The sequence below is a fragment of the Taudactylus pleione genome, unplaced genomic scaffold (genome assembly GCF_031769625.1).
Source record: "Taudactylus pleione unplaced genomic scaffold, aTauple2 ptg000500l, whole genome shotgun sequence".
NCBI classification, from domain to species: domain Eukaryota; kingdom Metazoa; phylum Chordata; class Amphibia; order Anura; family Myobatrachidae; genus Taudactylus; species Taudactylus pleione.
In genome coordinates this window covers 2,102,116-2,125,927 of record NW_028284902.1, presented here as the reverse complement: position 1 = coordinate 2,125,927, position 23,812 = coordinate 2,102,116, and the positions used below count along the sequence as shown (strand labels likewise).

Genomic DNA, 23,812 nt, shown 5'->3' with positions numbered 1-23,812 from the left:
CGGCATTAGCCTTAGCGGTGGGGTTGTTGTTTGTGACAATATTGCTATTCTGAGGGACTTGTGGTCTGGTTTAAAGCCATGTCCAAGTGGCTGACTTCACACACAGGTGCTGCAGAGCAGGTATAGCGAGAGTTTCCACCTATTTCTGTTACTCCTGGAAGCATTTCTCCAGGCATTTGTGCTCTGTTTTTGACCTGAAGAAGTGGATAATGAATGAAGTATGGCTGGACCTATTGCTTTCCATCTGTTCACAAGCTTAGTGCTGTCCCCATGTGTGTCAGTCCCAAAAATGTGCCAGGTAAATTTCACCTTATTCAGCATCTCTATTACCTTATTGGTTGCTCTGTTAGCAATGTGGATCCTATGGAATTGTGTTGGGTGTTGAATAGACCATCAATCCTTTTTAGGAGGTGCCCGACTTGGTCAAAGCATTGGGTCCTGATCAATGTTGAGTTGGCGTTCCTCTTGCACCCACTGAACTGCATTTTTATCTAGTTCATGGGGTTAAGCCTAAAGGATGGCTTCCACATAGACAAATGCTTGCCTATGGGTTGTTCAGTTTTCTAATGCATATTTTGAGATGTTTAGAATGTTCCTACACTGGTAGATTGTCGCAGACCATGAGCTGTATTTGAGGGGCAATGACTTGGGCGTGAGGATGTCCTATGACTGGAGGATGAGCATTGTTCGATTTTTAAAGTAGCTTATGGGGTTTGGGCCTTTTTGTTCAATGCTGTGGACTTTCCATCCAAACCCCCTATTGTCACTTTGTTCCACCCATCCCCACCACACTCCAGTCCCACACTCCCATACTTGGGTCAACTCAGTCTCCGCCCTCTGCTTAGCCCCGCACCTCTCTCCACCCCCATTCCCTCTTGGCTCTGTCCCAATCTCGCAGTCACACCACCCGAACCCCCACCTCATTCTTTGAGGAGACGGAATAGACCTTCTACAATTATTAAATAGCTGTTACCAATTTAATGCACGGATATGTTGTTTCTTTGATACAGAAATTCTGAATGCCTGCCCACTAATGCACACACGGCTACAATTTCTTTTGGATTCACAACCTTGTTCTGCAATGCAGAAGGACTGGGAATAGATTGGTGCCGAAAGCCTGCTTCAGAGGTGGATGGAGTGTTGATGTTTCCGCAGCTTAACAATTATTTGCTACTGTGCATTCACAAAAGTCCTGGTAACTCCTATGGCGCATGCGTACTGCTGAGTGTACGTAGAGACCACTTCTGCATATGGGACAACTCCCATCTGAGCTGGTGGCAGAAAGCCATGGGTGTTACTTCGAGGTGACTGGGAGGCGGCTTAAAGTGATTGAAAACAAAGGCCATCTCATGGGCCTGTTATGGGAATGTCACGGGCATGTATGTGAAAGTGACTGTATTCTCAAAGGCAGAACCTCAGAGGCCAGAATTAGAGAAACTTCAGAAGGAGACCCTGCTCTAGCCACAGGGTATCGCAAGTGTCGATAGTCATCGTGTTGGTGCACTGATGGTGGAGTGTTTGAGTGCACCAGCAGATTTGCACTGTTCATGCGTCAGAGGGTTTGCAATGTCCGGTGCTGACAAGTACACAAGGGGAAGGCTGATATTATCATTTGCATATTATTGCAGCTGCGAATCAGAAAGAAATCTTAGTCAATTACTAGCGCCATCTCTGAATCAAGCCCTTAGGGCAGTGTTGGCTAACCTTGACACTCCAGCTGTTGTGGAACTATATATCCCAGCATGCCCTGCCACAGTTTTAGCATGCCCTAATAGCAAAACTGTAGCAGTGCATGCTGGGTTATGTAGTTCCATAACAGCTGGAGTGTCAAGGTTAGCCAACACTGCCTTAGGGGATAAATAACTGTCTGACATATGATGTTTTCCAGAGATGCTCAATATTCAGCTAAGGGTTCCTGCTCTTAAGTTACAGTAAGTGCCCCGACTGGTTCTGTGTGCTTATTAAATGCTGTTTTTCACTTATTTGTTAACTATTATTTATAGCATATTGCGCACACATATTACACAGTGCATTACATAGAGCTCAGGTTCTCAAACTCGATCCTCAGGACCCCAAACAGTGCATGTTTTCCAGGTCTCCTCACAGAATTACAAGTGAGATATTAGCTCCACCTGTGGATCTTTTAAAATGTGTCAGTGAGTAATGAATACTCTTGTGCACCTGCTGGGTAACCTGCAAAATGTGACCTGTGTGGGGTCCTGAGGACCGAGTTTGAGAACCACTGACAGAGTATTTAATCCTGGTTGCAGTCAAACCCATGACCCCAATGCTGTAATGCAGAAAAGTTAACCATTGCTCCACCTTGCTGCTCCGTGATCCTTAGTAGGTTACAGGCTCCTCGTAAATTAGTCTCAGAAAAGATTACACCCTCTTTCAACTGGTCAGTGCTTAATACCAATGGGTTTACTTTATTTGCAGCGAAGATTCTAGCTTCTGCAGATTTGGTTCAGCCTAACGAATCCTTTCTCTGAATTTGAAAATAAATGTGGCTTTGATTTAGGACACCTCTATTTGGCAATGATCCTCACTGAACTTGGGTAAGCATGAGATTTATGAGAGGTAGGAGTACTAGGGAATAGATGGATGAACAGCACTGGGCTCCGAAGCTCTGATCACTGGCATCATTTGAAATGCTGGAGAGTACAGCCCAGATATTAAGGATATCCATGCTTGACTTCAGATGGTTAAATCAAATTAACTGAGATACTAATTAAGTCACCTGTGCTCAAGCATGGATATTCTTAAACCATGGACTGTAATGGCGGAGATTGGGATCCTCTGCTGGAGAGCAATACACATAGACACTGCAAGAATGCTGGAGTAAACACACAGGTGTTATGCTGCATACACACGGGACAATTTTCCTGAACCATAATGATACCGTTCAACGATAAATCGATCATATTGTTAATTTTTATGCAGTGAACGACCAACAAACGAACAACGATGTGCGTTCCCGCATGGACAATAATGATATCTATGGTCGTCCGTACATGCAGGCCAACTTGGATGATTTTGTCAAGATTTGCTGTAAAGAGATTACAACACTGAAAGATGTCTATCATAGATATATATCAGTGTGTACACCCATAATCGTTTGCCCTCCACTACAGAAAGTTAAGGGAAATCTATCAGCGATATTGTTGGTTGTGCAGGTTGTACCGTGTGTATGCAGCATTGGATCAAGGGCTCGATCCAGACACGCTTGCTAGATGCGTTCGCACGCAGCCGTCAGCTGCTAATATACGCAAAAGCTGCAATCGCACGGTAAGACATTAGTACGCCCACTATGTCTTACGTGCGATGGCAGTGCGATCGCAAGCCAGTCTAATGACGCCCCCTTTCCTTTCGAAGCACATGTCATCTCCAGGAAGTGTATGCAATTTCAGTAACATCGAGTACCATCGGAGCTGCTCGAATCACTTGTGGTTGACGCTACCCCACCGCAAGCACTGCGATCGCTGCAGTGTGAAATACAACCAGGTGATTTGTACAATGACGCTCCATGTTAATTATGTACGCCAATCAAACGCCGTTAGAACGCACATCCACACCCCCGTTTTCATTGTCCTTCCCCTGTCAACACCCACAAACTGTTCATCCTGTCACTCACTCTAGCGAGCAGTCTGAGCTTAACGTGTGATTGCTCCCCGATCGCAGTGACTGGCTTGCACGCGCGCACTGCGACTTAAACGCATGTGCAGATAGCAAAAATCGGCTAGCTGTGAGCGAACGCAGCCTAGCAAGCGGGTCTGAATCGGGCCATAGATTCTGAAGCACTACATAGGATGGTGCAACTTGGAATGCTGGAGTGCAATACATGGGGGCACTGTGCAGGAATGTTGGAGCAAACTCAGAGATATATGATTAGAGTTCTGGAGCATGTGCTGTGAGATGACGTCTGAGATACAGCACTCGAAGGGTGTAGCTACAGTAGGTGCAGAGGGTGTGGCTGCTACGTGGCCGTGCGCTCACCCCCAAAGCCCCATGGGTGGCTTCTTCTTTCTTGCAGCTGCTGCTGTAGGCCCATCTGCTGTCCTGTCCAGCTCAGTCTCTCCTCACTACTGCTGGGGGAGGCATGGCTGTGGTATGGGAATATCCCAGCAGCCTCAGTATGGCCATGCCTCCTCCCATCATCAGTGAGGACTGGAGAGACGGAGCTGGCCAAGACAGTAGATGTGCCTGCAGCAGCACCCTGCAAAGAAAGGAGAAGCCACTCATGGGACTCAGAAGGCGAGAGTCTACCCCCCCCCCCATACTTAGTAGTCCATGGCAGGGGGGGCAATGAAAATATTTTTATGGTGCCCCCCTAGATCTAGTTCACTCCTGCAACACTTGGTGCATAGCACTGGAGCACAATACACATGTGTAAGATTCACGTAAGAAGTTCAGAACCCTGGAGCATGGGGCACTACAGTATGAAGTATCCAATGTTGTCTGGGTCAGCAGCTCAGAAAGGTGAGACAAAGATCTGACACTGGACTAGCAACTGAGCAAGTTTAAATAGCCTTTCTGCTAGAGTGAAAAGATGTCATTGGCTGAGATGATCAGCTGACTGGAGTTTACAAAGAGGAGACTGACCATTTATTAAAGGTAAAATCAATAGAAAAAAAATACCAAAATACAGACTTTAAAACATCAAACCAACTATAAATCGTTTTACACAGCAACCGACAATTTACTAAGCATCGCTTTGAAAAGTGACCAGAAATCAACTAAAAAATGATGGCAATCCCATCCAAACAATAGATTTACCTATGGCTTAATTAATGTAAAAAGTGTAAAAATGAGTAAGAATTAGAAACGCTTGCCTCCCCTCAAATCCATAACCAGCCCGGACCCCTGAGCCTGGGCTGGTATTGGGAATTAGGGGGGGCGATGACGAGTGGGGTTCCCCCTCTTTTCCAAAAACCTGCACCAGGCTGAACCAGCAGGGGTGCTGATGGTATAGCAGGGGGACATACAGGATGGGATCCACCTGCCATAACAGTATCCAGCTCCAAACTGCTCAGCCCAGAGCTGGAATCCCTAGGAAAGTGGGTGCTACCATTATGTAGCAATAATTATTTTGGGGAGAGCGTTTGGGAGTGGGGCCCCCGGGGGTGTTCTGACTGGACCTTTCTCATGGCATCACCTCTTAATTCACATAGAATACTTTTATCACTTTTCTATTTGTTTGTATATTATATATGTCATTTTAATTCTTTCTCATTTCATTAACACTTATTGATTTATCCTTGCACATCTTTTCTTTACACTTCACTATCACCTTTTTCCCTTTTTCGTGTGATGCCCTGGGGATGGCCCTTGGCTGGAATTTTTTTGGGGTGCCTTGCTTCTCGGATGTGAACCCCTTAATGTTAGGGACACCAGTATAGAGGAGCCTTGACGATAGGCCTGGCGCTTATTCATATATTTGCAAATGTATGTAACTAATACCTCTAAATCTCTATTATCATGTAGGTTTTAAGTATTGTTTTTGCTGCAGTGTGCTGGGGGGCAAATCTCTTTTTTCTGTGTTCAGTGTAACCCCGCCCTTTACAAGCACCTGTGTTATGCAATTAGCTGATTTGAGCAACTACCATATTTTTTTGAAAATTTATCAATAGTCAGGGTCACAAGCATATGTTCAATTACAGTATTATAGGAGGAGGTCAAGATCGTAGTCACAGATTAGATTATGGATTTAAAGACACAAAATATAATCATAGTATACATAAATAGACATAAATCTAACACTACATGAGAAATTAGGATATCCAACTGCCACATTTCTTAGGAAAATATCAGCTTTATTAAATATAACAGTTAAAATGGAATCATCCTGTAAAGCATTTGTACAAAACAGATAACACTGTAACAATTACAAACAAATAACATATTAAATTCAATCAGCATTACTCAGACGGGGCTAATGACAGATAACTCCTGAGTGTTTGTTACAGTTTACAGCTGGTCTTTGCTATTTGTCTTTTGTGTTTAGTGGAAATGAGTAGACTGCAGGGATAATCCAAATTCTGTTACTTCACTGGAATCTAAGTCTACAGCCACACCTCCTAACTATATATTTTACAGCATTGCAGGGACATTTGGTAAGATATTAGGAATAAATATATAATTGTATAAAAAAATATGTAAATTTAATAATAAATCAATTTTTATTATTTATTTTTATTTAAAATGTACTAAAATAGATGCAAACCTTCACAGAGCAGTTACCGATGTTAGAGATGAGCGGTTCAGTTTTCCCAAAATACAAACAAACCCGAACTTAGGGGTTCCGAATTGAATCGAGTCCCAGTTCGGAATCAATTTTGAGTTCCAAGTGGAACAGAGTCCTGGCTCGGTTCTGATATCAGTTCCAAACTTGAAATGAAAAACCAAACTCGGTTTTTGGATTGCATGTAACCTGGTCCAAATGACATGATTTTAGCTGTTTTAATCGATTTTTTTATCCAAAGGAATCCAAACTGCATCTGAACCAAAACATTTGAGGGTGGTTTTGTCAAAACCAAAACATAATGATGAATTTGAACTAAAATCAAATCCAAAACATAGGGGGTCAGCGCACATCTCTTAATACTTTTAGGCCCGTATTCAATTAGTTTTGCGGCTACGATACTTTTTCGCATGCCGTACTAATCGCTGACTTGGCCTGTTTTGGATGCGGAAACGTTTTGTGCGCGCCCCCGCTATTCGCCGTATTCAATTCCAAAAGATGCGAAAACGTGCCCCAGCAAACTTTAACATGCGAAAAGTCCTGTCAAATATGGGGAAATCAGCCTGACACCCCCAAAAGATGCACTAACATTGGGGATCAATATAGATGGCCCCCGAAGAGCCCTACTGAAGCTATTTAGGGTACTTATGTGCTGTCAATTGTCTCTATTTAGCGTCTTTGCACAAGTGGTGAAGAATAGCATTAAGCAGTTTTTTTTGGAGACAATAAGTAGTCCTGTCAAATTTGGGGTACTTGAAAAAGGGTGCAAGCATGACTTAAAATCGCTAAAGTGAAGTTTTAAAAAACTTAAAAAATGCACCTTCAGCAAGCAGCTGCAAACAAAAAACACCTCCCCCATACTTGTAGACCCCCCCCCAAAAGTCTATTTCGCTAGTTTTAAAGTCTCTACCCTGACTTTGTATTTTTTCACCCCCATTTTCAAAGTCATTTTTGGGTTCTTCATTTTTTTAAAGATTTTTTTAACGCAGTTATCCTTTGGGGGACTGTCCCAGGGTGCTGGGTGTTTTCCGCACCTTGGCACCCCAAAACCGGAATTCTGCACTATTTTTAGCCTGCTATTCAGAGGCAAATCTTTTTAGACTATTACATTGCATTGCGTTTTCGAAAACTCTTTGGAATTGAATACGGATGAAATTTTCCGAATGGCGAAAAGTCGAAATCCGCTAAACTTTTTAACGGATCTTGGCTTTTCGCCTCTAATTGAATACGGGCCTTAATGTTCAAAGTAGACTAATGAAAGTGAAGGCTCAATTTTTTGGCCCTGGCGTCTGAGGCATTAGCCAATGTTTCAAGTATCATTTGCTGGATTATTTATAAACTTTATATTTTTATTATTTTCTAATGGATCAATAGGAAATAATAAAATGTGATTAGACCAGTAGTTCCCAAACTGAGTGACGTGGCACCCTGGGGTGCCTCGGGACAATTGCAGGGGTGCCTCAGGATGGTGGTCCAGCACCAAATCAAATTATTTATGGTCAATGTAATGTAAATGTGGACAAACAGAAGCACAAACCTGTCCATCACCACATAACTGAGCCTAAGGATGACAGGTAAGTACAATTTAAGTCACTTTACTACTTTACTAAATTTTTTCTGAATTTCTCAGTAACAAACTTTTGGCCTAGGGGTGCCGTGAAAACAATGCTGATACTCTAGGGCGCCGTGATTCAAAAAAGTTTGGGAATCACTGGATTAAACTGATGTGTTACTACAAATGGGGTGACTAAAGTTTCCACCTTCTATATGTTTATCAAAAACTTCTCTGGAGTCAACTCAGGTACGTTATACCCCTTTCACACTGCCATCAAATAACACGGGTTACTGTGCAGTATGAAAGGGCCCCATTGAAATAACCCGGGTCGAGCAACCCGGCATTTCAACTCAGGGTAACGAGCAGGGTTGAACACAAATTCATCCTGGCTCGCGGTGCAGTGTGAACGGGTAACCCGGGTTGAGGTGACCTGGGTCCCGTTTACTGCATAGGGAAAGCCAGCACTTTTAGATGATCTCATCTCCACCGGCGGCTCTGCAGTGATGGTAGTGATGTCATCGTCATGACATTGTTGCTGGGTCGGGCTGCCATTCTGAAAGGAGTCTCAGACAGGCAGTGTCAGGGATGGATGCGTGTACAAATCCTGGGTGCGACCCGCCATTTTCTATGTAAAAAGGGTATTAGTTAAAAAGTAAGGCAACAGTGTAAGGCAGTAGTTCATCATGAACAATAACAACCTGTATATGCAACATAATAAATTCCCTCCCACTCTAGTTATGTAACTCGTCTAAAGTTTATTCTCCGAAGAAGAAACTAATTGAAGATGTCATGATTGTGTTTCTGTGGTCACCGTGTTAATTCTTACAAGCCAGGATGCAATAGTGTTTAATATGGGCATTCATCACAGTAGAATCAGCCTGTTTTCCTAGTATGTCTTGGAACCTGAAAGAATAGAGTGTATTCAGCAAAGTACTGCAATATATATCATTACATTTATTAAAAAAATGTAATTTATACTATTTGAATTTGTAGCTTTTGTGTAATACTTATTGATGTTAGGTTGTATTGTGCAATTTGTTTTTATTATGCACAAAATCACTTTTAAACGCCCTCAATAAGGCTCTGTTTTAAATTGTTTGTGCAACTTTAATAAAGTGTTTCAAAACAGAACCTTTGCAAAGGGGGGCATTTGTTCCCCTCAGCAGCTGGCCCCCTCAACAGGTCTGGGTAATTATTACTCGCTACCCCCTTTGTGGGCGCCCATGTACGTACTTCTGCTCAGTCTGTATCAGGAATTCTGCTGCTCCGGCCGGATCTTTTTCCGCAAATGCCTCGTACATATATACTGACTGGATAAAGCCCATAATGTCTGCTATAGCCATCTGCACTGTGACTGGTATGTCCGTGATCCTGTAAGAGACAAAAGGAAGGCAGGCAAAGGATTACTAACTGGGAGGGTGAGCAAAGGCAGATTTATACTAATTATAGGATTTCAAGGCTCAGCGACTTTTATAATGAATATTCAATGTTATATATACAGTGGCATAAGTCCCATGGATCTCGTTTGGAGCCAGGTATAACTTCTGTTCAGACAGCCTTTCAGTCTTCAGTCAGTTATTAGTGTCTCCTATGTTTCTGGTTCCTGCTCCTATTTTGGAATGACCCACTACTACTGTGCACATGGCTTGAGGGCCAGTGAGAAATTTCATTAGCTGAATATGTGCTGTCTGCTATCATCTGCATTTACTATTGTGTGCTCTCAGCAAGTGCTCATCGGCACCATCTACGGGTCACACTGCCCAAGTACCAAGTACAAATATTCCTTCTCAGCAAGTGCTCACCGGCACTATCTACAGTTCACACTGCCCGACTACCAAATACAACTATTCCTTCTCAGCAGCATATTGATGTGTTTTACTGTGTAGACATAACCAGTTAGAGAGCAAATATGTCCTTCGAAACCCATGATAAAATTGTACACTAGTCACTAGACCGGACCATACCCTAGCTCCCAACTCGTTATGCAGTCGGGAAGCCGGTAGACGTAATCCCAACAGCCGGCTTCCCGACTATCATATCCCGGTGAGGGTTAAATTACCGGCGTCTAAATCAAGATGCCTGTCATTCAACCCACGCCGGGAGACCGGCGCCTGGCATTCCGATCGAAGGGATGTCGGGCACCGCTGAGGACAGCCGCAGGGGGGGGGGAGGGTTAGGTTTAGGGCTCCCAGGGGGGACTTAGGGTTAGGCGACAGGGAAGCGGGGTCAGGTTTAGGCACTTAGAGGGGGGATTAGGGTTAGGCACTGGGGGGGAAGGTTAGGGTTAAGCACTCTAAAGGAGGGTTAGGGGGTTAGAATTAGGTTAGTATATACTTACCTTCAACGATTGGGATTTCCTCCTCTGCCGGCCTCTTGCTGTTGGAATTCCAACTGCCGGGCAGGGGTCCAGCAGTAAATCATACCGATTCCCCCAACTCAACTCATATTTACATATAACTGCCAGAACCAACTTTGGATACTGGACCCCTCACGTGACATTAACTTAAATCTTACACTAACCACCAAACTCTACTTTGTACTCAAACCACCATATTGGACCCTTCCTCGTACATTAGGCCACAGCCCGGACATTATGTTCTTTATTAACCACTGGACTGAGGTCTGGTTTACACAGTAGCATTGCAGCTGGGCTCTGCTTTGTACACTAACTTCTAGACTGGACAATATTAAGTAAACAAGTTACAAAACTTGTCTTTTCTTAGTACTCTATGCAGATTTGTGTGTAATAAACCAGGGCTATTACCTGTATCCACAATAGATGAGAGATTTGCATATACCATCATCAGACAATACAAACAAACAACATAACAATTTTACAGTAAAAATCCTGCAAGTTTCTCTTTCTGCCTCCTTGAATCTGGTCAATATGTCGTCATGTAATTTTGGGAGACCCGACTAGAAATGCTTTGGACTAGAATTAAGTTTCATGTACACACTACAGAGAAACTTTATATCACTACCGCTGAAAACGTTGTATCTGAGGAAATTCACTCATCACTGTTATTAACCCAGTTTTTTACTGCTAACTCCTGAACAGTACACTTTAAAAATAGGATAAAAAGGTTGTTCCCATATTGCAATATAACATTTTAATGCCATGTTTAAAATGTTTGAATGTGTCACAACCTTCTTTTCTTGTGGTAACATTTGCCACAAGTGCAGTAAATTGTATTTATAAAAGAGCAAAAAGCACATAGAAAGCACATTAATACATGTGACTAAATCACATCTGAATCTAATTGTAACCATTCTTTCCGTGGATCAGCGTGACCTAGGCCTAAATCATAGATGTGAAACTACTGATGATTTGGAGAAAACTCCAAAACCATGACTCTGATCTGAAAATGAGAAGTTTGCAGAGACCACAGACACACCATGGGGTGTGTTGGGTTTGTACAGGCTTGTGCTCCAGTCTCTCTGTCAGTCTCCTATCTGCACCAGTCTCTCTGTTCTTCCCACGTCTGTGCCAGTCTCTCTGTGGCAGTCTTTCTCCTTCCCTATGTGCCATTCTCTCTTTATTTTTCCTCCCTGCAGAAGCCTATCTTCTTCCTCTATGCAATTTCTCACCCTCTGTCTCCCCATATGTGTCTCTGTCTCCCCACTTTGTATGTGTGATTCTATGAGTAATCTTTGTGTGTGATTGCTCCTTTTTCCCCCTCTGTGTGTCTGTCTCTGATTTTGTATGTACACTTATTTCTCACTTTGCCTCTACCATTGTTATTGTGTTTTTCCATTAACCCCTAATAACCTCCCTCATGCCCTTCACCTTCTCCTCTCTCTGCTAGTTTCACTCTTTCTACTTTTCCCCCCCGTTACCTTTCTCCTCTTCTGCCAAAGTGTATGAAGTCCTGGTGTCTGCTGATTAGAAGCAATGAGGATGAATGGAGGTACAGACACATCTAATGCCACATAAATGAACCTGAGGTTGGCAGCTATACATCTCTGATTTTATTAGTATTTTGTGGAGCAATGAAATAAACAACTTGTACATTATACATCCTACTCATCAAGCTCAAAACATAATTTGCACACACACTAATGGAGGTTTGAGATGCAGCCAAACAGGAATTCTCTGAGGCTGACCATGAAATGGCTAATTATGCCTCTGAAAGGGTTAGTCACATTCCTTCGGTGGCCAATAATACCCCTTCTTCATGATCCCCTGCTATTGCACTCGCACAGAGGATCCTTCATTCCCCAGTACAACTATACCCCTAAGCCTATTGCTGGTGGTCAGCATTGTCAAGCACATCTCAATGACTAGCTGCACAGGCTCAGTGCTGACACTGGTCATGCTGGGTTCAGTTGAAAGGAAAGAGGTGGCGCACTTCCAATTAAGAGGGAGTATCAATCCTTCTAAAGAGGACAGGTGGAGAAGATGCCTATAGAAACCAATCAGATCCTACCTATCATTTTGTAGAATATACTGGATAATTGATAGCAAGAAGCTGATTGTTTGCTATGAGTAATTCCCCCACTTGTCTTTTTTAGAATGTTTAAAACACTGTTTCATGTCACCAAGTGATTAGTGTGATTCTGTGAGTCATGGAGCGAACCAAGCAGCTCAACACATCTGATGCCCCAGTGATGACTCAGTTGCTGTGACAAAAGGGAGAATTAATTGAATGAAAATGTTGCTAGACACCATTCCTAAACAGGGCTACACACAATCCATAGACAGTGCTAGACACCATTCCTAGACAGTGCTACACACCATCCATAGACAGTGCTAAACCATCCCTAGCCAGTGCTAGGCACCATCCCCAGACTATACTAGACACCATCCCTAGACAGTTCTAGACACCATCTATAGATAGTGCAAGACGCCATCCCTAGCCAGTGCTAGACACCATCCCCAGACAGTGCTAGACACCATCACTAGACAGTGCTACACATCATGCCTAGACAGTGACAGACACCATCCCCAGACAATGCTAGATGCTATTCCTAGACAGTGTTAGACACCATCTCTAGAGAATGCTAGACACCATCACTAGACAGTGCTAGACACCATTCCTAGCCAGTGCTACACATCATGCCTAGACAGGATAGACACCATCCCCAGACAGTGATAGACACCATCCACTGGCAGTGCAAGAAACCATCCCCAGACAGTGCAAGACACCATCCCTAGACAGTGTTAGACACCATCCCTAGAGTATACTAGACACCATCACTAAACAGTGCTAGACACCATTCCTAACAGAGTGCTAGACACCATCCCTAACAAAGTGCCAGACACCATCCCTAATAGAGTGCTAGACACCATCCCTAGAGAGTGCTAGACACTATCCCTAGACAGTGCTAGACACCATCCTCATACATTGCTATACACTATCCCCAAACAGTGCTACACATCATGCCTAGATAGTGATAGACACATCCCCGGACAGTTTAAGACACCATCCCCAGACAGTGCTAAAAACCATAACTAGACAGTGCTAAACACCATCACTAGACAGTGCTAGGCACCATCTCAAGACAGTGCTAGACTCCATCCCTAGACTGTGCTAGATACCATCCCCAGAAAGTGCTAGACACCATCCCTAGACAGTGCTAGACACCATCCCTAGACAGGGCTAGGCACCATAACTAGAGAGCTAGACACCATCCCTACAGAGTGCTAGACACCATCTCTAGAGAGTGCTACACTCCATCCTTAGACAGTGCTAGACACCATCCCTAGACAGTGCTAGACACCCCATCCCTAGACCGTGCTAGACACCATCCCTAGACAGGGCTAGGTACCATCCATAGACAGTGCTAGGCACCATCTCTAGACAGTGCTAGACATCATGCCTAGATAGTGATAGACACATCACCAGACAGTTTAAGACACCATCACCAGACAGTGCTAAAAACCATCACTAGACAGTGCTAAACACCAGTGCTAAACACCAGACAGTGCTAGGCACCATCTCATGACAGTGCTAGACTCCATCCCTAGACCGTGCTAGATACCATCCCCAGACAGTGCTAGACACCATCCCTAGACAGTGCTGGACACCATCCCTAGACAGGGCTAGGCACCATAACTAGAGAGAGCTAGACACCATTCCTACAGAGTACTAGACACCATCTCTAGAGCGTGCTAGTCTCCATCCTTAGACAGTGCTAGACACCATCCCTAGACAGTGCAAGACACCATCCCTAGACAGGGCTAGGCACCATCCATAGACAGTGCTAGGCACCATCTCTAGACAGTGCTAGACATCATGCCGAGACAGTGCTAAACACCATCCCTATAGAGTGCTAGATACACTCCAGCAATTCACATCCTGCACACTCCTATTGACTCCTGTTGATACCAGAGTTACATATATATATATATATATATATACGCATATCTCTTGATCTATTTCATAAGAAACTGACACCATCACTAAACAGTGCTAGACACCATTCCTAACAGAGTGCTAGACACCATTCCTAACAGAGTGCTAGACACCATCCTCATACAGTGCTAGACACTAACCCCAGCCAGTCATAGACACCATCTCTAGAGAATGTTAGACACCATCCCTAGCCAGTGCTACACTTCATGCCTATACAGTGATAGACACCATCCCCAGACAGTGATAGACACCATCCCCAGACAGTGTTAGACACCATCTCTAGAGAATGCTAGACACCATCACTAGACAGTGCTACACATCATGCCTAGACAGTGATATAGCCCATCCCCAGGCAGTGCTAGACACTATCCCTAGACAGTGCTAGACACCATCCTCATACAGTGCTAGACAACAACCCCATACAGTGCTACACATCATTCCTAGATAGTGATAGACACCATCCCCAGACAGTGATAGATACCATCCCCAGACAGTGATAGATACCATCCCCAGACAGTTTAAGACCCCATCCCCAGACAGTGCAAACTGCATCCCTAGACAGTGCTAAATACCATCGCTAGACAGTGCTAGGCACCATCCCCAGACTATGCTAGACACCATCCCCAGAAAGTGCTAGACACCATCCCCAGACTGTACTAGACACCATCCCCAGACTGTGTTAGACACCATCCCCAGACTGTGCTAGACACCATCCTCATACAGTGCTAGACACCATCCCCAGACAGTGCTAGACACCATCCCCAGACAGTGCTAGACACCATCCCCAGACTGTGCAAGACACCATCCCCAGATTGTGCAAGACGCCATCCCCAGACTGTGCTAGACACCATCCCCAGACTGTGCTAGACACCTTCCACCAGACTATGCTAGACACAATCCCTAGACAGTGTTAGGCACCATCCCAAGAGAATACTAGAAACCATCCCTAGCCAGTACTAGACACCATCCCCAGACTGTGCTAAACACCATCCCCAGACAGTTCTAGACACCATCCCTAGATTGTACTATACACTATCCTTAGACAGTACTATAAACCACACATAGACATTGCTAGGCAGCATCCCTAGCCAGTGCTAGACACCATCCCCAGACTGTGCTAGACACCATCCCCAGACAGTGCTAGACACCATCCCCATACAGTGCTAGACACAATCTCCAGACAGTGCTAGACACCATCCCCAGCCAGTCATAGACACCATCTCTAGAGAATGTTAGACACCATCCCTAGACAGTGCTACACATCATCCCTATACTGTGATAGACACCATCCCCAGACAGTGATAGACACCATCCCCAGACAGTGCAAGACCCCATCTGCAGACAGTGCTAGACGCTATCTTTAGACAGTGTTAGACACCATCTCTAGAGAATGCTAGACACCATCACTAGACAGTGCTAGACACCATTCCTAGCCAGTGCTACACATCATGCCTAGACAGGATAGACACCATCCCCAGACAGTGATAGACACCATCCACCGACAGTGCAAGAAACCATCCCCAGACTGTGCTAGGCACCATCAAGAAATGTAAGTTCACAATATCTACACTACAAGCAACTGCTGTCTTCAATCTTCACTGGCCTCTGTTTGCTCACTATAAGAACTTACACCTGTTATTATTTGTACTGACTCGCTCTTTTCACAAACAACTCATAGCTTACTGTATTCAGTGCCAATTTTAGTATATGTCTTAGAAATAATATCTTCCCACCTCTCTTCTTTTCCTAGCCTGTCATCTGTCTTCTAATTCAGTTTACTTTAATATTCCATTTCTCCTCTTTTCCTCTGCTCAATAATAGTTTGGAAATTTTGCAGGCACATTTTCCTTGTTACTTGCTTCTCTGCACTCATACTTTATTCCCACATCTAGTTTTCCTCCCCCTACCCAACTCTTCCACACCATTATCATGTGTACCTCCCCCTCCCCACACTGTCTACCTAATACTCTGCTCTACCCCCTTTTTCCACCTATATCATTTCCCCCTTGTCTCCTCCACCTCCTCCTTCCTTTATCTCCCCTCCTCTGTCTGCCATCCTCCCTCTCCTCTCCCACTATTACACTTTCATTCTCTTCTACCCCTCCTTTGTTCTACTACCCCACTGATAATCCTTCCTCCAAACCTCCTCTCCATGTCACCCCATACCACCCCCATCATATTAAACTCCCTCCCTGCCAACCACCTACAGGTTCCCTTCCCAGCTCTGGTCCCCGCATAATCTGTCCACTACATTCATCTTGGTCACCCATATTAAACTCACCTTCTCGCTACAGCAACCCAAATAATCTAATTCACATCTCTCCCACAAACACTGTCCCTCTATCCTGTGCCCTCTGGAATGCCAGATCAGTATGTAACAAACTCGTACCCACCCTTGACCTTTTCATCTCTAAAAACTTGCATCTCCTAGCCATTACTGAAACCTGGATTTCACCCTCTACCACTTCCCCTGCTGCTCTCTCCTCTGGGGGCCTCATCTTCTTTCATACCCCTCAGCCTGGGGGTCAACATGGCGGTGGGGTAGGGGTCCTTCTATCCTCCGGTTACTTCTACCAACTCCTACCCTCTGAACCATCTCTTACTTTCTCTACATTTGAGGTTCATGCTATACGCCTCTTCCAACCAGTTCACCTTAGAGTAGCTGTCATTTACAATCCCCCTGGCCCTCCTTCCAAATTCATTGACAACTTCGCTTCCTGGCTTCCTCACTTTCTCTCCTCTGACCTTCCCTCTATTATCCTAGGTGACTTCAATATTCCTATTGATATCCCCACAGAAGCCTCTGCCTCCAAACTCCTCACCTTCAGGTCTTCATTTGGTCTCTCCCAATGGACCTCCTCACCCTCCCATGTGAGTGGGCATTCGCTTGACCTGGTCTTCACTCAATGTTGTGATATTTCTGATTACTCCAATTCCCCATTCCCCCTCTCAGACCATCACCTTCTCTCTTTTAACCTATCCCTCTCTCCTTCCCTTCCTCTACCTCCTAAGGCCACTATCACTAAGCGTAACATTGACGCTATTGACACCATTTCTTTTTCTTCCCAGCTTGACTCAATTCTCTCCCCTATCCTCTCTCTCTCCTGCCCTGAACAAGCCATTTCTCTATACAATACCTCCCTTACTTCTGCTCTGGAGTCTTTTGCTCCAGCGATCACTATTCACCCTCGCAGATTTACACCTCAACCCTGGCATTCCAAATGCACCAGATACCTGCAAAAGTGTTCGTGAAGTACCGAACGACAGTGGAGAAGATCATGCTCTAAGGCTGATTTTCTCCATTTCAAATTTATGCTCTCATCATACAGTGCTGCCCTTTCCCTCTCTAAACAGTCATATTTCAAGAACCTCCATCTCCTCTCAGTTCTCAAATCCCCAACATCTCTTCACCACCTTCAACTCCCTCCTCCGCCCACCCCCTCCTCACTCTCTGCCCTTGATTTTGCTACCTACTTTACATCTAAAATTGACTCCATACGTCAGGACATCAAACCCCACCTGTCCCCCTGCTATCCACTTCAGCCTCTCTTCCCAGATCACCCCTCTCCTTCAATTTTACCGACTCTAACTTTCTTCTCCCCTGTATCTGGAGAGGAAGTCATGTCTCTCATCCAGTCCTCCCCCCCTTCCACCTCCCCCCTTGACCCTATCCCTTCACGTCTCCTATGCTACCTCTCTCCTTCTGCCTGCTCCCATCTTGCCCACCTCTTTAATCTCTCCCTATCATCAGGCACTGTCCCATCTGCATTCAAACATGCCCTTGTCTCCCCCATACTAAAAAAAACAACCCTTGATTCTAACACTCTCTCCAACTACCTTCCCATCTCTCTCCTCCCTTTTGCTTCCAAGCTCCTTAAGCGTGTTGTTTTCAAGCGCCTTACCACCTTTCTTCCTCTCATTCCCTCCTTGACCCTTTTCAGTCTGGTTTCCGCTCTCTCCACTCCACTGAAACTGCCCTCACAAAAGTCAGCAATGACCTCCTTGTTGCTAAATCCAAGGGCCACTACTCTCTGCTCATTCTCCTTGACCTTTCTGCTGCTTTTGACACTGTGGACCACCCTCTCCTTCTGCAAATCCTTCACTCCCTTGGTCTCTGTGACACTGCCCTCTCCTGGCTAGCCTCCTACCTCTCTGACCGATCCTTCTCTGTCTCCTCTCATGACTCCTCTTCTCCCCCACAGCCTCTTGCAGTGGGTGTTCCCCAACGTTCTGTTCTTAGACCTCTCCTCTTCTCACTCTATACATCCTCACTAGGTGAACTAATCAGCTCTTTTGACCTCCAATATCATCTCTATGCTGATGATACTCAGATCTACTTTTCCTCCCCTGACCTCTCTCCCTCTCTCCTCACTCATGTCTCCAACTGTCTCTCTGCCATTTCTTCCTGGATGTCCCAGCGATTTCTTAAACTTAATATGTCTAAGACTGAGCTTATCATCTTCCCTCCCCCCTACATAACCACACTTCCCACCATTTCTTTATCAATTGATGGCACAACTATCTCCTCTAGCCCCAAAGTGCACTGTCTTGGAGTTTTCCTGGACTCCTCCCTTTCCTTCAAACCACATATCCAGAATCTCTCACAGTCCTGTCACTTTCATCTTAAAAATATTTCCAAGATTAGACCCTTTCTCACCCAGGATGCCACTAAAACCCTCATACACTCATTGGTCATCTCCAGATTGGACTACTGTAACCTTCTCCTATCTGGCCTCCCCAAATCCCTTCTCTCCCCTCTCCAGTCTGTCCTCAATGCTGCTGCTTGGCTCATCTTCCTCTCAAAACGCTCTGCATCTGCCTCCCCTCTCCTACAAGCCCTCCACTGGCTCCCCTTCCACTTTAGAATGCAATTTAAGGATCTCACACTCACTTACAAAGCCCTCAGCCATTCCTCTCCTATTTACATCTCTGATCTCATCTCCCTTCACTCTCCTGTCCGCCCTCTTCGTTCAACAAATACACGCCACCTCTCATGCCAAGTGATTACTTCCTCCCACTCCCACCTACAAGATTTTGCCCGCGCTGCTCCCCACCTTTGGAACTCTCTCCCGCTTCCCATAAGACTCTCCACCTCTCTACAATCCTTCAAACGTGCTCTCAAGACCCACTATTTCATCAAAGCCTTCCAGCTCTCATCTTAACTTGCTGCTACATACTCCTCTCTCCCTGCCTACCCCATCTGTTTCACCCCTGTCTGTCTGTCCCTCCCCCTTAGAATGTAAGCTCCTATGAGCAGGGCCCTCTACCCTCTTGTGCATCTCCTTACTATACCTTAATCTACTTCTTACTCTCTACCAGGGCACCTAACACTTGATTGCTTTGCATTGTTGCTTATCTGGGTGTTATGGTCATGAATGTAACAATGTATATTATCCATGTCCTGTAATGTATTGTACTGCACTGTACTGTAAGTCACTGTAAATCAACCTATTTGTTTATGTACTTTGTAAGGCGCTGCGGAACACATGTGGTGCCATATAAATAAACGATAATAATAATCCCTAGACAGTGTTTGACACCATCCCTAGAGAATACTAGACACCATCACTAAACAGTGCTAGACAATATTCCTAACGGAGTGCTAGACACCATCCATAACAGAGTGCTAGACACCATCCCTAACAGAGTGCTAGACACCATCCCTAACAGAGTGCTAGATACTATCCCTAGACAGTGCTAGACACCATCCTCATACAGTGCTAGACACCATCCCCATACAGTGCTACAAATAATGCCTAGATAGTGATAGACACCATACCCAGACAGTGATAGATACCATCCCCAGACAGTTTAAGACACCATCCCCAGACAATGCTAACAATCATCCCTAGACAGTGCTAAACACCATCGCTAGACAGTGCTAGGCACCATCTCAAGACAGTGCTAGACAACCACCCCTAGACAGTGCTAGACACCATCCCTAGACAGAGCTAGGCACCATCACTAGAGAGAGCTAGACACCATCTCTACAGAGTGGTAGACACCATCCCTAGAGAGTGCTAGACTCCATCCCTAGAGAGTGCTAGACACCATCCCTAGACAGTGCTAGACACCATCTCTAGACAGAGCTAGACATCATGCCTAGACAATGCTAGACACCATCCCTATAAATTGATAGACACACTCCAGCAAATCACATCCTACACACTCCTATTGACTCCTGTTGATACCAGAGTTACACACACACATATATATATATATATATACAACAGTAGCGGTGGCACTCAGATCAGTAATCAGCACACAGCAGCAGGTAAGTATAAAACTCCAACGTTTCGGATCGTACTTTAATGCTCCATCTTCAGGGTATAGTACATATAAACAAAATCACTCACTTTATAACACCGCCACCGCACCATCGCGGCTCCAGGACTCCGGAAGTGTCGGAGGTCAGGCGCCCACATATGGCGTCATCGCCCCGCATCGGAAGTCATGGAAACCGCTAAATATAAACAAAAAATCATGGATCATTACACAGAGCTCAAGGTTTAGACTATATTATAACACTATAAAGAGGGATCCAACATGAATCCTCTACACAAAACAAGTCATGACATATTGCATCATAACAGACTCAGACATGAACCTACATATTACAGTAATATAATGCCATTAAAACATTCCCCATTATCACCATCCATATAACTAATCAGATGCTATGCAAAACAGTGTAATCCTAAATTTTAATTAAGGCCCTTTGGGGCCATGGTCCCTAACCGATAGATCCACTGTGTTTCACATTGTAGGAGTTTAAGTGACCTCTCCCCACCCCGTATCAGTTTTGGGATATGGTCAATAATAATATACTTCATTGTGTCCTGCCTGAGCGAAATGTCGAGCCACCGGTTGGTCGCTATCACCCGTAGAAATGGCTGCCCGTATTGCCGACCGGTGGAGTGCCATACATTCCCTTAATGTTCTATCAGTCTTGCCAACATAGGCAAGACCGCATGGACAATTAAGGAGATAAACTATAAATCTAGTAGTACAGGTCACCCTATGTCGTATTATATATCTTTTACCATTGAAGGGATGACAAAAACTGTCACTCACAGTCAGGTAACGACATGTTAGGCAATTAAGGCATCGAAAACACCCATTCTTAGGCCTCAAAAAGTGACTACAAGACTGCATACCTAGGCCCATAATATCAGTCTTGACAAGCAAGTCCCTGATATTACGGCCTCGAGTATAACATGGCATGATTCTCTTATTCTGTAATTTCAACTCTTGATCAGATGTCACAATAGGCCAATGTCTGTTAGTATCCCTTTTGATATCATGACTACATTCATTGTAATGTTCAACCCAAGGCATTCTCACATCGGTTTTGGCTTTCTTGTCAGAAGACGTATTAACTGTCATTAAAAGGCTATTATATGGCCTAGCCCATGCTTTTTGTATAGCTACATCCAATAATTTAGGACTGTACCCCCTAGCCAAAAATTTAGTTCGCATAATCTCCATATGACGCATTGCAGACTCATCATCACTGCAAATTCTGCGAGCCCTAATGAACTGCGAATAGGGCAATCTGAATTTCAACGGCTTTGGATGGAAACTATTACAATGTAAAATTAAATTTCGATTGGTGGGCTTGTTGTATAGAGCTGAAGATAATCTCCCATCACACAATCGTACCCGTACATCCAAATAGTTCACATATTCGAAATCAGCACAAAAAGTGAACTTCACGGGACTATCCGATTGGTTATATAAATAAAATAAATGTCATCTATGTACCTGACATAGAAAAAAATCCTGTCAGATACATAGGAATTGTTGAAAAAAATATCATCTTCCGCCATAAACATAAACGCGTTGGCGTACGATGGGGCCACATTCGACCCCATCGCACGGCCAACGAGCTGTAAATATATTTTGCCATCAAAAAAGAAAAAATTATGTATGAGAATCATCTTAAGTAAATCTTGGACCAGATCAATATCTGGTCCATTGAACACTTTACTCTGAGTGAGTCATGTAATGTTGTTACTCCTAGATCCCACAGCAACCTGTCCGCAGGTGAATGGAAGGCACTTAAAGATCTGGCTTCCTATTTTAATATTGTCATATGCCCTGCTGATAAAGGAGGTGCTGTGGTGATACAGGATTTGGTACAATACAAATCTGAGATTGAAAGACATCTGGGTGATACAAATGTGTATAGGCTATTAGATTCTGATCCTACTTTACTATTTAAACAGGCTTTAAGAGACAGATTAACTGTTGCGGTCGATCGGGTATTATTTCATCTGATTTGAGTAGGGCTCTGGTGCCTGAATATCCGATTATCCAGGTTTTGTATACGCTGCCCAAGATACACAAAGGCCTTGACAACCCCCCGGGCAGACCTATCATCTCTGCTCGGGGGTCATTGTTTCAGGCTACTTCAGTTTATCTTGGTGCAATTTTGCAGCCATGTGTGATGGAACACCCTAGATTTCTGTTGGATACGACTATGTTCCTTAATAAAATCAATAATCTGGGTGATATTCCTAACAATAGTTTATTATGTAGTATTAATATCAGTAGCCTCTACACTATTATACCGAATAATGAAGGTTTGAAGGCGGTACGCCAATTGATCACTCAGAGTAGAGTGTACAATGGACCAGATATTGATCTGGTCCAAGATTTACTTAAGATGATTCTCATGCATAATTTTTTCTTTTTTGATGGCAAAATATATTTACAGCTCGTTGGCTGTGCGATGGGGTCGAATGTGGCCCCATTGTACGCCAACGCGTTTATGTTTATGGCGGAAGATGATATTTTTTTCAACAATTCCTATGTATCTGACAGGATTTTTTTCTATGTCAGGTACATAGATGACATTTTTTTGATTTGGACTGGTACTAGAGATGAGCTGGAGACATTCATTGTTAACCATAACCAATCGGATAGTCCTGTGAAGTTCACTTTTTGTGCTGATTTCGAATATGTGAACTATTTGGTTGTATGGGTACGATTGTGTGATGGGAGATTATCTTCAGCTCTATACAACAAGCCCACCGATCAAAATTCAATTTTACATTGTAATAGTTTCCATCCAAAGACGTTGAAATTCGGATTGCCCTATTCGCAGTTCATTATGGCTTGCAGAATTTGCAGTGATGATGAGTCTGCAATGCGTCATATGGAGATTATGCGAACTAAATTTTTGGCTAGGGGGTACAGTCCTAAATTATTGGATGTAGCTATACAAAAAGCATGGGCTAGGCCACGTAATAGCCTTTTAATGACGGTTAATTCGTCTTCTGACAAGAAAGCCAAAATGGATGTGAGAATGCCTTGGGTTGAACATTACAATGAACGTAGTGATGATATCAAAAGGAATACTAACAGACATTGGCCTATTGTGACATCTGATCAAGAGTTGAAATTACAGAATAAGAGAATCATGCCATGTTATACTCGAGGCCGTATTATCAGGGACTTGCTTGTCAAGACTGATATTACGGGCCTAGGTATGCAGTCTGGTAGTCACTTTTTGAGGCCTAAGAATGGGTGTTTTCGATGCCTTAATTGCCTAACATGTCGTTACCTGACTGTGAGTGACAGTTTTTGTCATCCCTTCAGTGGTAAAAGATATATAATACGACATAGGTTGACCTTCACTACTAGATTTATAGTTTA

The 23,812-nt window shown here is 44.1% G+C and overlaps 1 protein-coding gene across 1 annotated transcript in view; it reads right to left on the bottom strand.

Moving 5' to 3' along the window:
- Positions 1-5,816: 5,816 nt before the first annotated feature.
- LOC148501832 (putative methyltransferase DDB_G0268948) overlaps positions 5,817-23,812 on the bottom strand; it is a 29,205-nt gene continuing 11,209 nt past the window's right edge. The window contains exons 6-7 of the mRNA XM_088449903.1: positions 9,030-9,167; positions 5,817-8,699 (exon numbers count right to left, since the gene is read on the bottom strand). Coding sequence (XP_088306029.1) covers positions 8,612-8,699; positions 9,030-9,167 — 226 coding nt within the window. The 3' untranslated portion in view covers positions 5,817-8,611. The remainder of the gene's footprint in view (positions 8,700-9,029; positions 9,168-23,812) is intronic.